The sequence below is a fragment of the Sander vitreus genome, chromosome 9, assembly GCF_031162955.1.
Source record: "Sander vitreus isolate 19-12246 chromosome 9, sanVit1, whole genome shotgun sequence".
Lineage (NCBI taxonomy): Eukaryota > Metazoa > Chordata > Actinopteri > Perciformes > Percidae > Sander > Sander vitreus.
The window spans coordinates 26,063,358-26,078,593 of record NC_135863.1 but is presented as its reverse complement, the minus strand read 5'-3'; the positions used below and the strand labels follow the sequence as shown (position 1 = coordinate 26,078,593).

The following is a 15,236-nucleotide window of genomic DNA, read 5'->3' as shown; positions in this document are numbered from 1 at the left end:
TGCTGGGGCAGACTCTCTCTCCTCTGTGGTCATCCTTCTGGACCTTTCTGCTGCCTTTGACACAGTGAACAACCAGATCCTTATTCCCCCCATCAGGATCTGGTAAGACCGCACCTATCGGGTAACTTGGAGAGGATCTGTGTCAGAACCTTGTCCACTCACAACCGGGGTCACACATTTTCCCGTCCTGGGTCCCCTCCTCTTCTCTCTATACAGTAACTCTCTTGGTTCTGTTATTCACTCACATGGCTTTTCTTACCACAGCTACGCAGACAACTAATTCTCCCTTTCCACAGTCTGTAACACAGTTAGCAGCATGCATATCTGCCTGTCTGACTGATATCTCTTATTGGATGTCCACACACCTCTTGGAAGGGCTCTCCCACCCAAGACCTCACTATCACCATCGAGAACTCTGTGGTAGTCCCTTCTACAGACTGCTAGGGACCTGGGTGTGACACTCGACGACCAACTCTTCCTTACTGCCAACATTGCTGCAACAACCCGATCGTGTAGATACATGCTGCACAACATCAGAAGGATATGTCCCCTTAACCCAGAAGGTCGTTAAGGTTCTTGTTCAGGCTCTGGTCATCTCACGTCTAGACTACTGCAAACCCCTCCTGGCTGGTCTGCCTGCAAGTGACCCCCGATCTCTGCAGCTCATCCAGAGAGCAGCAGCTCGACTGGTATTCAACTTATCCAAGTTCTCTCACACTACACCACTCCTCCGCTCCCTTCACTGATTACCAGTTGCTTCCTGCATCGTCTTCAAGACACAAGTACGTGTGTACCATGCTGTGAACGGATCAGGCCCATCTTACATCCAGGACATGGTTAAACCCTACACCCCAGCCTGTCCACTCCGCTCTGTATCGCCCAGTCTGCTTGCTACTCCCTCACTGCGAGGGACACCTAATCACTCAAGTGAAATCCAGACTGTTGGCTGTCCTGGCTCCGAAATAGTGGAACGAGCTCCCCATTGACATCAGGACAGCTGAATGTCTACACATCTTCTGCCTCCGGCTAAAAACACATCTCTTCCGACTGCACCTTAGCAGAAAAAAATTCTGAAAAAAATTCACCTACATGTGGCTCTTTGTAGTTTGGCTTATTTTAAGTAAATGTACTTGTACTTGATTCTTGCTGTTTGGAGTTTGTACCTTCATGGCTGAATGCACTTATTGGATTGGATAAAAGCGTCAGCTAAATAAAATGTAATGTAATATGTACAATTTAATTACCTATGGACAAATGTATATATATAGCAGACCAACTGTACAGGGCTTTGCTTAATGACATGTATACTGTGAGAGTACTGTATATACATTTGAGTGGTTCCCTAAAATTTCACAGGAATACATTATTTTTTGCTCAGTACACAGCTAGTGGGTGGTAAACTAAAGCCAAAAAACAACTAAGCAAAACAGCTTCTACTGTATGAAGGTAGATATCCACCATCTTGCTCATCTTTTTTGTGCAAGATACATTGTTTTTTAAACCTAAGCTCCCTTAAAAAAAATCAACATATTGTCTGGGTCTTGATTTTATAATGATGACTTTCCATGCTGTGTGACTAATATACAAGCCTCTCTAATCTCACAGTTGAAATGCATTTCCCCTCTGTGTATCACGTTTGAGGAGAGGAGAGAGTTTTATGTATCTGTGTTGTAAGAAGAGGACAAATGTATACAAAGTGGTAATGCAGGCTGCTGCCAAGAAAATGACATTAACACCCCCAGACCTTATCAAGGACACTGTCAGCAACTCTCTCTCTCTCTCTCTCTCTCTCTCTCTCTCTCTCTCTCTCTCTCTCTCACACACACACACGCGTACACGCACACACACACACACACGAACATACACATAAAAATGTGCACACATCCAGAGAGGGAGAGGCTGGGAGACAGGGAGAGAGAGACAGAGGGGAGGAGGATGGCATTATCTTGATGAAACAATGCTTGATACAGTAGCTGGAGCCAACCTGAACACAGCTCTGCTTCCTTTTAATGGAGATTACACAGTCAAGGTCCAGCCTGAGCTCATCTTGTTTAACACTGCATACAACTACAGTACATCACTGTGTGTGTGTGTGTGTGTGTGTGTGTGTGTGTGTGTGTGTGTGTGTGTGTGTGTGTGTGTGTGCCTGATATAATATGCTGCTATCTCTTCACACATCAACCATCATTACTAAACACTTTATGACCCCTGATCTAGCAGCCAATCAGATCTCCAAATCTTGCTGGCCAATGAGAGCACATATCAATTGAGCAGGGAGTGTGGTGCAACACTACCTTGCCATTAAAGGGGTGGTTCAGAATTTTCAACATAGGACCTAATTTCCAAGTTAGCCAGTGTATTATTTATCAGTGGAGACCGTTTTCAACACTTTTCATCCAGTCCTTCCAGTTGGAGAGGTCGCTGGTACTAGGCTAGTGCAAGTCAACAGTAACTGCTAGCCTGCCACTAAAAACAGTCTTACCCACTCCACAGTACACCCGAGGCAGATAAATGATAACGCCAGACTATCGATGTAAATGTCTGTTGATAGAATAATGTTAGAAATAAAACTACCCTTGCATCTCAATGATCGCATTACAGTTTGAGGGACTAGTTTCTCAGCAGTGGAGGAATTTTACTTTGCTCCGGTTAGTAGTACTGCGCCGAAAAGTAAACAGAGAAGCGCATTCCAGTTTTTCCATTACATGGTACCTGCTCGACTCGACTCTACTTGCCTCGACTCTACTCGCCTCACTGTGCTTCCGTTTTCCATTGCAGATTTTAGTACCGCCTCAGCGTGGCTGGTCGTCATAGCGGCGCCGCAGTAAACTGCCGTGACCTAACGCGACACACACACACAGAACGTCAAAGGTGTGTTGTTGTTGCCACAGCCAGAAGACACATTTTGTTTCAAATGAAGCTGGAGGTAGCACAAAAAAATGGCGGGTTTGTTCAGGACACCCCCCTCTGTCACTTTCATGTCACCTTTTGGTTGACAGCTCAGCTCGCTTGTAACCTCAACTGAGGTGGTACTAAAAAAAGTACCTGTTAGCAGGTACCAGGTACTGTTTTTTGTAATGGAAAACCAAAAAGGGCAAGTAGAGTTGAGGCGAGTCGAGCAGGTACCACGTAATGGAAAAGCGCCACTAGTAGTAGCCTAGTACATACAGCCTAGGTGGTATTGAAACATTGGATTGGAAACTAAGGACTAGGCAACATGGTGATTCAGTGTGCATTTAGAAATTGTAAAAATAAACGCTACAGATGGGCACCACAAAGTTTCCACAAATTTCCATTGCAAGATCCAGAAAGGAACCAACTGTGGCTTCTTGCTGCTGGCTTGGAAATCAAGAAAGTGGGCGAGACTCTACTCAAGTGGCGAATATGTAGTGATCATTTTAGACCAGACGACTTTGAAAAACCCCGCAAACTAAAAGACTCAGGGACCCACAAGTCACTGACAACAAATGCGGTTCCATCCGTCTTTCCAGATGCACCAAACACTACTGATGAGCAGATAATAACTTTTGGTAGGCTACTCCAGCTAATAAAGCTAGCCCCTTTCATAACGTTAGCCTAGCTGCTACTGATAGACTGAGACTGACAGTGTTAGTGGAGATAACGTTACAGTTCAATGCATTGTGGAGAGTTACATTAGCTAACGGTATAGCTACACTCTTGGTAGATACCTGGCAGGGCTAACCACTAGCCTAGGTAATATAACTCCTCCGCTGCTGTAGCCTATGCTACTAAGTACAGGGAACAAAGTATAACTATTGCAATGCGATGCAAGGGTAGTTTTATTTCAAACATTATTATATCAAAATACATTTACATCGATAGTCTGGCGTTATAATTTATTTGCCTCGGGTGTACTGTGGAGTGGGTAAGACTGTTTTTAATGGCAGGCTAGCAGTTACTGTTGACTTGCGCTAGCCTAGCACCAGCAAACTCTACAAATGGAAGGACTGGATGAAAAGTGTTAAACGGTCTCCACTGATAAATAACACACTGGCTAACTTGGAAATGAGGTCCTATGTCCAAAATTCTGAACCACCCCTTTAACCAGCCATCACAAGGTCTACAAATTGCATGGCTGATTCAGGGTTGTAGTAGCAAATATGTTATTGCTAATATCTAAAGGATATCTAATGGCCCTCACCAAGTCAAGCAAATGTGAGGGTCTTTCCTTTCCTCTGCTCATTGAATTGCATTAGGTATGTTCAGTCAGAGAAAGACTCGTTCTGACAGCTTGGTTTTCCTACTTTGGATTTTAAAAATGGCCTTAAATTTACTTCCAGGTAGCGTTTAAAAGGTCCTGTCTCTTAAATTTAGCATTCTGAAAACCTACAGATGCCATGAGTCAAGACCTGAATAATTCGTAGACCTTGATCTCACTATTGCTCTCTGCTGTTCCACATAGTTCTTCTTTTTTTCCTACTAGTTTCTTCCTTCTGTGGCATTGTATAGGTTGCGATCAGATCATACATACCTCCTTGTCTACATATTTTCTTGCCCGGTTTCCTGGCACATTCCTTGGATATTCTTTTGACTGTAAAATGAATAAAAAACTAAAGAATAACATGGAGCCCCTGGACGCTCAACGCACACAGGAGCTGGCTGGCATGCACGCACACACACGCACACACACACGCACACAAAGCTGACTGACTAAAAAAGAAAAGAGTGGAGAAAGGGAGAAATAAAGACAGGGGAAGAATGAAACACACACACTAGCTCAATCAGCGCCGTGTTCAGTCAGCCAGCCAGTCATTCAGCCAGTCAGCCAAATCAATCGGTGATGATCATGACAACGACTGTCTTGTTTAATGAACTGTAGCCATTGTGGTGGAGCACAATAGGCTATGATGAGCGACAGACATGAGGTAGGGGAGGGAGTACGTAGAGGAGGGCAAATAAGGCAATGAGGAGAAAGAGGAGTGGAGAACAAGGGGAGAAGGAGTAATAGGAGCCACAGGAAGGTAGAAGAGGAGGAAAGGTTGGATAGGATGGAAAATGGAAGGACGAAGATCAAGGCAGCTATTGAGTGGAATGAAAATAGGATTAACTGGCCTCAATGGATGCCACACAGACACACATGAACACTTTTCTTTCTTTCACAAAACCACTCTAACACACCTATGTACTATAAGTGTCATGCACATTAAACATGCAAAAGGTCATGCTTTTTCCTCTACTGACAGACAGACAGACAGACAGACAGGGACAGAGAAAGAAACAACACACCCTTCTCTCTACCAGAATGTTGTGGGTTAAATACCCTCCGCCCCACTACCCGCTGTCCCCACAATCATCCTGCCCTGTGCCCGCAGGCTAACTTACCATCCTCAGTGGGGACGTAGATGTTAATATAGAGGCAGTCTTCACTCTGGTCCTGGACGTATGTGGACACAATGTCAATGCTGTTGGTGAACCACACCGGCAGCATCACATCCGGCAGGCGGCCCTCCACAATGCTCTGAGGGCACACCGGGGCAAAGTGTGTGGCGTTGCGGATCTCCGGCCACGACGCCGGTGGCTCAGGTGGCTGAAAGCGGCGCTCGCCAGTGGGCGGAGCAGCGTACGGGACGCCCAGAAATTGCACGACGGGACCCAGGATCTCGTTGTTGAGCTCCTTCTTAACACCACGCAGCTTTCCGTACATGGTGGTGACCACTGGGTCATTCTCGTCAAGTTTCTGAGCCGACACAGCAGCCGGAGATGGCTGCAGAAGCAGCAGTCCCAGCCATATTAGAGAGGACACCCACCGTCCGCTGCTTAAGGAACCTTCAAGCCTTACGTATCCCATCATCCTGCTCCCACTCTTGGCTGTCTGAAGTAGCTGACACCCAGTCCTTGAATAGTGGCTCCACTGTGACATAGCTGCCACACCTTGTTTTCAACTTGTCTGCTGCTTCCTTTCTTGTCCTTACTTTGTACAAATTCCTTATTTTCTATCTCTCACTTAAGCCATGCAGATGCAAACACAAACAAACAATCACACTAAAATCACATTCACACACAGGCATAAGAAAGTGGGTAACTCCGGAGCAGAATAGGTCGTGGTTGCTAATGATCCTTTTTTTAAATCCAGGCAGTGCAAACCATCCTGTAGCAGCCATCAGTTTCCAACAGCTTGTTAAAGGGAAAACTGAGATATATTCCTCATGATATGGAAAATATTCCTCAAAAAGGTCCTGCCAACATCCACTGCAATGAAGAAGGAAACAGCAAAGATATCATCTTCAAGCTCCACTTCTCAGAAGGTAGACAAGCCAGTCAGTGATAAGGGTTTACATCATTTTGAGATGACTGCCATGTACAGCAGCAGAAGCAGGAGTAGTGGTGCAGTAGTTGTAGTGGTTATACTTGGAGTAGTTCGGTCCAATCCAAAGGCTGTCCACTGCAACGCAGAAACAAAGCTACAGTCAACATTCACAGGAAGAGAGTACATTCTAAACTAATTATATGCACAGATATCAATCAATTTAAAAGGAACATAACATCTTTATAGCACATGACAGTAGGTTATATTACTCAACAGCTTAACAAGCAAGTCATGTCATGCTTGTTGATAAATGGTTCCTGGTTATGGTGGAGTTTGTCTTACAGTTCAATTGTATACCCTACACTTAATGCGGAGTACCCTCCAGAGCTGTCAGTGTGACACTCCGTACTAGTGGGAAACCCAGTCGCACAGCAGTTTGTGTAAATGTCACATTATTTTTAATCTATTGATACGTGTTCACAGGGACGTTTTTCTCCTTTTTTACGTGGTGGCCAGCACAGAATACCCTACTGGGACAGGATGCCTCACACGCCGGGAGACGGCCGAAAAGGACGCCCCATATGCCTGGAGACGGCCGCAGGGGACAATAACGGGATGGCGGAGGTTGGGTTTAGGAAAAACACTACAGGGAAAGGGTGCCTCACACGCCGGGAGACGGCCACTCAGGACGCGCGACAATAACGGGACGGTTGTGATTAGGAAGACTAAGGGAAACAAAACGCCACACGAGGGACGCGTATCCCCAGGGTGAAAGTCCTGTGTTGTTTGACCCATCCACCACCCCGACCAGCATCCCTACACGGATTTTTGGCTCTTTATACTACTCCCTACCATTTTCGTGCTGTGACCACGAAATATGCTTCCTATTGAAATACATTACTTCACATTTTCGTGCTGGCCACTACGTACAAAACGAGAAAAACGTCCCCGTGAACACGTATCAATAGATTAAAAATAGCGTGACATTTACACGAACTGCCGTGAGACCAGGCTGTAGTGAGTGGAGATTTGGGAGATTTGGGTGAGTGGAGTTTTGGGAGAGAGCCATAGACTTGGATGCATACTGCCAGAAGCAGTAAGACTGGCAGGCATTAAGAATAAAAGCGGATATTGTGACAGGTTTTTGAATGCCACCGCTCAGTGCCAATGTAAGAAGTAGTGTGCCCTTTATGTAGCAATGCAGAATCTCAGATCAAGGTGTTGGATGTGTGCGTAGCGTTTTAGATTTTCATGCAGGAGACCAGAATTTTCCCTTAGGCATACAAAAGTTAGTCCCTGCAAATATTGTAGAAAGTAAGAATTTAAAAAACATTTAAAAACAGCATTGGAACATCTTTGAACTGAATCGGTCATTTCAGAATCAGAATGTCCGGCGGTGGGGTTGAAATACATAACAGTATGACAATGAACTACAAGTTAGGAGGAGAATTTTGACATATAACTGCATGAACAATCAATAAGTTGAATATGGTTGAGACTTCAATCTCAAAATGTATAACTTGTTGGGGCGCCCTGGTAGTTCACCTGGTTGAGCATGTGCCCTATGTACTAAGGCTCAGCCCTTACTGCAGAAGTCCGGGTTTGAACCTGACCCGTGGCACTTTGCTGCATGTCATCCCACTCTCTCTCCCCCTTTCCTGTCTTCAGCTATCCTATAATAAAGGCCAAAGAACCCAAACAATACTGCTGGTACTGCTGAATTTACCCTTATACAGCTTTATTTAAAATTATATTACGAGAATAAAGTATACTGTAATTTGTGCACTTCTTGTGCCAAATTTAAGTTTTCTGGTTATTTGCTTGTCGCAATATGCTTCTGAATGATCTGGGCCAGAGGTCTTCAGTGCAGCACACCTGTGGCATATGCTGCATGTCAAATCAGTCATTATCAATGCGACCCCGCACATCAGTGTGTCACAATATGCTGTTGTCCTATTTTCCAGTGTTGACATACATCAACTCTCCAAATAAGGAACCATTTATTACATTTCTTTCCCAGAACAGCACATCTTAGCTATTGTACTTTTACTACTACTTGTCTGGTGAGATATATGGGTATCATATGATGCAACGCAACATGCACGTGTTACATTTAATTGCTATTGCTGCTGGCGGAAGACAAAAGAAATATTTCTTGATGTAATCCAAACGTTTTGTGAGAGAACACAAAAAAGAGAGAGGAAAAATAGTTTTTTTTTCTAACATCTAAAATATTTGTCCCAATTCTGGGCTCCATACTAAGGGAAACTATTAATTTTGTTCAGTCACCATTTGTGCAAGGCAGCCAACTGTTGTGCAATTAATATTGCAATAATTAATACAAAATACCAAACAAGGGAAGGAAGAATAAGATTTGTTTTAAAATGTGAAAAACATGTACAGGAAACAAAATGTACAAAATACATAAAGTGAGCTTAGTGGAAAAAAAACATCTTCTGAGACAAGGAGGGAAGTCAACTAATAATTGAATCCAAATAACTAATAATACAATCCAAATTCATTTCTCACTTTTAAGAACCAGACAGAAGGTATTTTCAGTAGGAAATCTATATGCTTGTGTGTGTGTGTGTGTGTGTGTGTGTGTGTGTGTGTGTGTGTGTGTGTGTGTGTGTGTTCTTGTTTAACTACGTTCGTGGGGTCCAATACGTGGGAATACAGTATACTTGTGGGGTCCGGACAGCTTTGTGGGGCCAAAATGCTGGACCCCACAAGTTTAAAGGGCTGTTTGAGGGTTAAGACTTGGTTTTCGGGTTAGGGTTAGAATTAGGTTATGGTTAGGGTTAGGGTAAGGGTTAAGGTTAGGCATTTAGTTGTGATGGTTAAGGTTAGGGTCCCCACAAAGATAGTGAGACGCACTGTGTGTGTGTGTGTGTGTGTGTGTGTGTGTGTGTGTGTGTGTGTGTGTGTGTGGAACATAAAGGCTTGTCATACACAGTATGTTTTTTGTTTTTGTTTTTTCACACTGCTTAGGAGTCAATGTTCCACCTGGATGAGCTCACCTTCAGAATTCATACTCTGAGGAAATCCTATTTAGCTACACACACACTGACATGACAAGTTGTCTAGTTGGCTTACAGAAATACACTATTTACATAGACACACACACACACACAGACACCAAGAGACAAGTGAGATATGACATGATTACACATATGTACACGGAGATACACGCTTCAAGCTAAACATAACTCACATTTATATGTGAAACCACGCACCCTGTCCTCATAGTAGCATGCACACATTCCAGACAGAGAGAGGCGGAAAATTTGTGGCAGGGAGCTATGAAACAACAAGGAGTACAGACATTTACAACATCAGCAGTAGGAAAACCATAATGGGAAGAAAAGGAGAAAAAAGGCAGGAGATATAGATCAAACTAGAGTGTGAAGCTCACAATCCCACTTCCTGTGTGTGTGTGCATGATAGAGTTTGAGCATGGATAATTTAGCATGAACCACAAGCAAATTGAAGGTAATTAGAGAAACATGATAAGAACTGGGATAAGTTAGAACCTGAAACTAAGATATGAGTTTATGTGCCACTCAACACACACACACACACACACACACACACACACACACATGCACAAAAACACACACCCATGCACACACACACACACACACACACATACAGTTACATAAACACACTTAAGTAGAAATACAAAAAGACTCATCTACTTGGTGTTCAAAGTGTCTAATTGCAGAGGTATACATATTTCAAAGTCTTTTAAAGTTACAATTTAATTCAGTTACCGAAATATTTCTAAACCAGTGGCTCTCAAACTTTCTTAATCCCTCTAACCTAAAAAACCTTTCACTACGGGTGACCTTCAGCAATCCGGTCTCATAGAAATTATATTTATACATGTTTTATGAAGATTATGTTTGAAAGCAATGTTTTTATGATTGAACAGTTACATTTTTGTACTGCATTGTAGTCCCCCCCACCCCTCCACTCTCTCACTCCTGAAACTAAACATATACTACCCTTGCCATTCACTGTATTGTATTTTTGTGTATTCTTATTACAAAATCTTTCTACTCAACTAAACTAGAATGATTTCTCCTCCTTCTTGCCGTGTTTAGCTGGTCTATTTGTGTCTACAAATATGCCAGCTATAGTATCTCAAAAACCTAAATTCACAAGCGTTGGTCATATGTTCTATTTCAGTTTGAAGTCAGGGGAGTAGTGGTTTTAATGAGAAACATGGCTGCAACATCAGACTGTACAGTAAAATAGAATATTTTAGAACAATTTCGCTACAGATAGAGAAAACCATTACTTTTTAATACCTAACATATCAACTACATTCAGCAGGAATACACAGGTCTGACTTTACCACTAATTGCACAAACAGTAGCCTATGTGCACACACATAAGACTATTTTCACAGATGGTTTCTTAAACATGATTCAGACTTGACTGCCAGGGAAATACACTCTCAGTGCATGACTATCAGTAACAGGTACAATCAGTGATCCATTTTTATATGTAAGGAGGTGATACATGTTGTATTTCATGGCCAGGTACATTTATGTCTCCCGTTCTCAATGCCTTATTTGTGTTAATCACTATACCAGAGTCATTTACGTTGAATTGCAACTGACACAAACACTGACATGTTTACCTGCTAAAGTTAAGTACATCTAGTCCAATCAACTTGATGTGCCTAATTTTAGCAGCAACTTGATAATGGACTCAACTTGAAATAGCTATGAAAAGTAATACACTGTAATTTGTTATGTATTGCACATATTTATTACTGTAAACCCCACATTGACTGCTGCTGTAGGCCAGAGACTGCTAGTGGCCGTACTTCTTATGACTGAAGCACCATGAAAATCCATGTAGGGAGGAGGTCAGGGTGGTGAATGGGTCCCAAAACACAGGGCTTTCAAGTGGGGGAGTGATGTTCATGTCCCCAAAGTACTACTTAAAAGGGTCAGTGTTTTAACCTAAACTACAACCTTTTTTCTAATCTCAACTTGTCGTTTTGGTGCCTAAACTTAACTGTCACGTGACCGGTTGCCATAACTTCGTAAGATATCATACAGATACAGTGCATACATTTTTGTACAATATTATAGGAACCCATTCATGAGAATGCATTGAATAATTATAAGACAAGCTCTTCCTCCTCTTCCTTCCTTAAAAAAAGACACTTTTTAAAAGAATAAATGGATGTACAAGGTTTCATAGCTGCTGACACATAAAAACACACACTCAATGATGCCAAAAACCACCAGTAATTTTTTTCCAGTGCTATTAGGGCGTTTTTACACATGTAGTTTGTTTGCTTTGGTCCAAATCAGTTGGTGAGTTTGTAAACTTGGAGCGATTTGCCCTCGGTTTGGTTTGGTTTCACACTTGGAAAAATCCAAGCGTACCAAAATGCGTCATTACTACGAAAGAACGTCCACTCCTCTTATTGGTCGGATGTGTCTGGGGGCGGGAGCAAGAAAGTAAATACAGGAAGAAGGTCATGTGTTCTGGACTAGTGCATATTTCTTGCATCTCCATAGTCAAACCAGCTCATTTCATTAAAATAATTAGACATTGTTTCGTTATTACGTCTGCTCTGGTCACTGAGACTTCGTTCTGCTCTGCCGTGGTCTGTCTCCAATTTTAGCGGCAGCTGGTTTGAGCATGGAGATGCAAGTGACGGACGGCAAGCTTGACCGGAGTCTATTTCTGTGATAGAAACACAGAGCCTCCAGCAGAGATGAGGAGCGGGCTACAGAGGTATGCTGATTTCCTTCTTTTTGAACTCCATTTCAAGTTTTCTTTTTTTTTTTTAACTTGTAGTCTTTACCTAGCCTGGCTCCGCCCTCCTAGTACTTACGCTCAATTTTCATTTCCCTTCAGTACTACGTCTGGGTTCGCGGTATAGTCTTGGGTTTTCTCCAGCCAAATTTTTGATGGTCCAATCAGCGAACAGAGGGAGTGGCTGAGAACAATGACATTGAGACCGTGCGCTAGAGTTGCGGCGGAGAAAGATGCAATCGAAGCCATTTGGTCCGTTGTGGCAACGCTGCCGAATATCCAGAAGTTAAAGCCCAAACAAGAACAATCTTTGCTGAGTTGTGTTGGTAGCCATGATGTTGTGGCCCTCCTCCCCATGGGGTTCGGGAAAAGTTAGATTTTCCAGCTCGCTCCTTTAGTGGTGAAGGAGTTGATTAAGGCTAACGCTAGCAATGCTAATGCTAAATATAAGCCTTGACGGTCTCTCCTCTTGTTGCACATGCGCATGACATACTTCACGACCGAATATTAGCGATTGGTCTTTACCCCTAAACGACACTGAATTCAGTGACATCACTTGAGGACAGTTATTGCACTTCACACAGTTTCCTGTGAAGTCAGAGAAAGACTTTTTTTACATAATGCAGTAATACTTTACACCTGTAAGTTTCCTTTTAAAGTTAAAGACCTATAACCTGGTGGGACACAATTAATTAACATATACAGACGTAAATATCTTTTCTGATAACACCCAAGGAGCCCACCCACTCACAAGAAACTTAACATTTTGAAAATAATGTGTAACCCTAAAATGAGTGAAACTACATTGAAAACATGTAAATTAATATGACATAATATAGGAGCTAATGTGTCTCTAATTTTGTCTATGTGTTTTACTTTAAACCCAGGAATGTGACAGTTTGCATCTCCTTATGTTATTTTTTCGGAGGCCTCAGGGAATGCAGGCAGCAGTCAGTTAAGTTGCAACAACTTGGGAGACAGTGAAACATTAAGGGAGCAAACAATTTGAGGTTTCTATCTGCCAGCTCAGAAACAGGTGTCGAAATCCCCATTTTACCCTGTGAAACATCTGTTCAGTTAGACTAACTAGTCCCAGACACTGTGCCTCTCTCCACTCAAATCACGCAGATGAGCAGCGATTGATAACTTAAGGCACATATCGTAATGAAGCTGACAGTCATATCCTCCATTCACCCAGCCTAAGCAGCCATACCGGTCGACAGAAGCCCTCCTACCCCTCCTGCAAGCAACCATATTTCTAAACAAACCACCGCTTATCATCAACGGCGCACAAAAAATTATATGTACACACTAACACAACAAATGCAAAACAGGAAGCCAACGCTTGCAGAATAATAGCAGACAGACAACAAGAGAGAGAGAGTGAGAGTGCTGAAAAGGAAGCTGTTTTCATTGATTGTTCCGTGGTTTTGTTAATGAGTCCATAAAAGTGGCTGCAAGTGTTTTTACAGCGAGGCTATGGAGAAAGAAATGACATGCTGCTCTTTGTCATCAGGGACACATGCACTGTTGAGAGGGACATAAAACAGTCAACAAATCGAACGCTGGTAATTTAGAAGCACACAGGAAACCATTTGAAACTTCTTAACAATCTACAGATAACACTTAACTCATCTATCATATTCCTTGGCTGATAAACCAGATTTGATTTTGTCAATCCTTGAAATCTTGTGTTGCATGCTGATTTGCCCATTTGGCCCATGTTGGCATCACATTATATATTGAAACATCTTAAAGGCAGTTGACTGACTTTGACATGCTGTATGTAAAACAAAGACAATAGAATAGGCAATCACCACTCAAGTTTATGGACTCAATCGCTAGTTTCAAGTATTCTTCAACACAGCATGATGTTCATTTTGTAAATTATGGTCCCATTTTGAGTAATATAGATGATTTAGGGCATGGCTAACTTGTGATTGACAGGTCGCCCTGATAGTGTCAGTTTAGAGACTTAGGCTATGTTTAGCCGGAAATGATCTGAAGAGAAAACGCAAAAGTGGCATTGTGTTCCCACTTTTTATTCCGCATTTAGATGTCTAACGTTTTGGGGGGAAATCTGCGTGCATATGGTGACGCAAAAGTGTGTGAAATTCGATGTAGTATGCACACCAGGTGGCTAGGTGGTAGTGTGAAGCACTGCCATACAACACCACCAAGTCTGCGCGCCTGCATCAAGGGCGTAAATCCCAGGGGGGTCGGGGGGGTCAGGACCCCCCCCTTCTAAGGGTTGTCCCCCCCCCAGAAATATCATTAAAACAATGCTGTGTATTGTAAATAACATAATGATGTATACTTAAAATATCTGTGTAAGTAGTAAAACAATACAAACCTCAAAAAATGCTTTTTAAGTTTAAAAACATTTTGAGTCCCCCCTCCCTTGCCTCACAGTTGGTCCACTGCATGCTGTTCGTTAGGAATCGGATCTGCACTCGACTCACAGTCACAGTCACATCGGGTAGTGACAGGAATGTAGTAAGTAGGCGGTTCAAGGCTATTTTATTCACATTAAACATTAGATGAAGTTGTTCTTTTCTCAAATAGAAATTATGCTGAGTAATTAATGAATTAGTTATGACAAAAAGTTTGCTATGTTAGTGTAATATAATATAACGTTACCTAGCTTGTTTAATAGTTTGTTGGATAGAAATGCACCCACTACAACTAACGTTACCACGGCGATAAGCCTAACGTTATGTGTGTCAACTGATATTAGGGTTAATATTGAAGATCTACAGTTGTGTTTGAAGTGGCTGATCAGTGGGTTTGCTGCAGTTAAATATATATCCTCTGTCCCAGACGTAAACCTAATATTTATGTGACGCAAGATTATTTTATAATTATAATATCACCGCGTGGTGAACCTAGAACCTAATTCATATTTGATGAGCTTTACTCATCAAATATGAAATATCATTTACATTATGATCAGCTAATTTAACAAATGTACAAAAGTATTGTATTTCTTTGATATGGGGACACTTTTTCAAAATACAGTGGGGCAAAAAAGTATTTAGTCAGCCACCAATTGTGCAAGTTCTCCCACTTTAAAAGATGAGAGAGGCCTGTAATTTTCATCATAAGTACACTTCAACTATGAGACACAAAATGAGAAAAAAAAAATCCAGAAAACCACATTGTAGGATTTTTTATGAATTTATTT

General features: G+C 42.3%; 1 protein-coding gene across 7 annotated transcripts in view; it reads right to left on the bottom strand.

Annotated features, from left to right (window-relative positions):
- Nucleotides 1-7,825, bottom strand: part of nlgn1 (neuroligin 1) — a 361,678-nt gene extending 353,853 nt beyond the window's left edge. Inside the window, exons 1-2 of one of the 7 annotated variants that reach the window (XM_078259490.1) lie at nucleotides 7,814-7,825; nucleotides 5,344-5,698 (exon numbers count right to left, since the gene is read on the bottom strand). In XM_078259490.1, the coding sequence (XP_078115616.1) occupies nucleotides 5,344-5,698; nucleotides 7,814-7,825 (367 nt within the window). Of the gene's footprint in view, nucleotides 1-1,328; nucleotides 1,343-4,492; nucleotides 4,553-5,339; nucleotides 5,702-7,813 lie in introns of those variants that run through there. The other 6 variants (XM_078259488.1, XM_078259484.1, XM_078259485.1 and 3 more) reach the window with 6 other exon arrangements.
- Nucleotides 7,826-15,236: the final 7,411 nt, after the last annotated feature.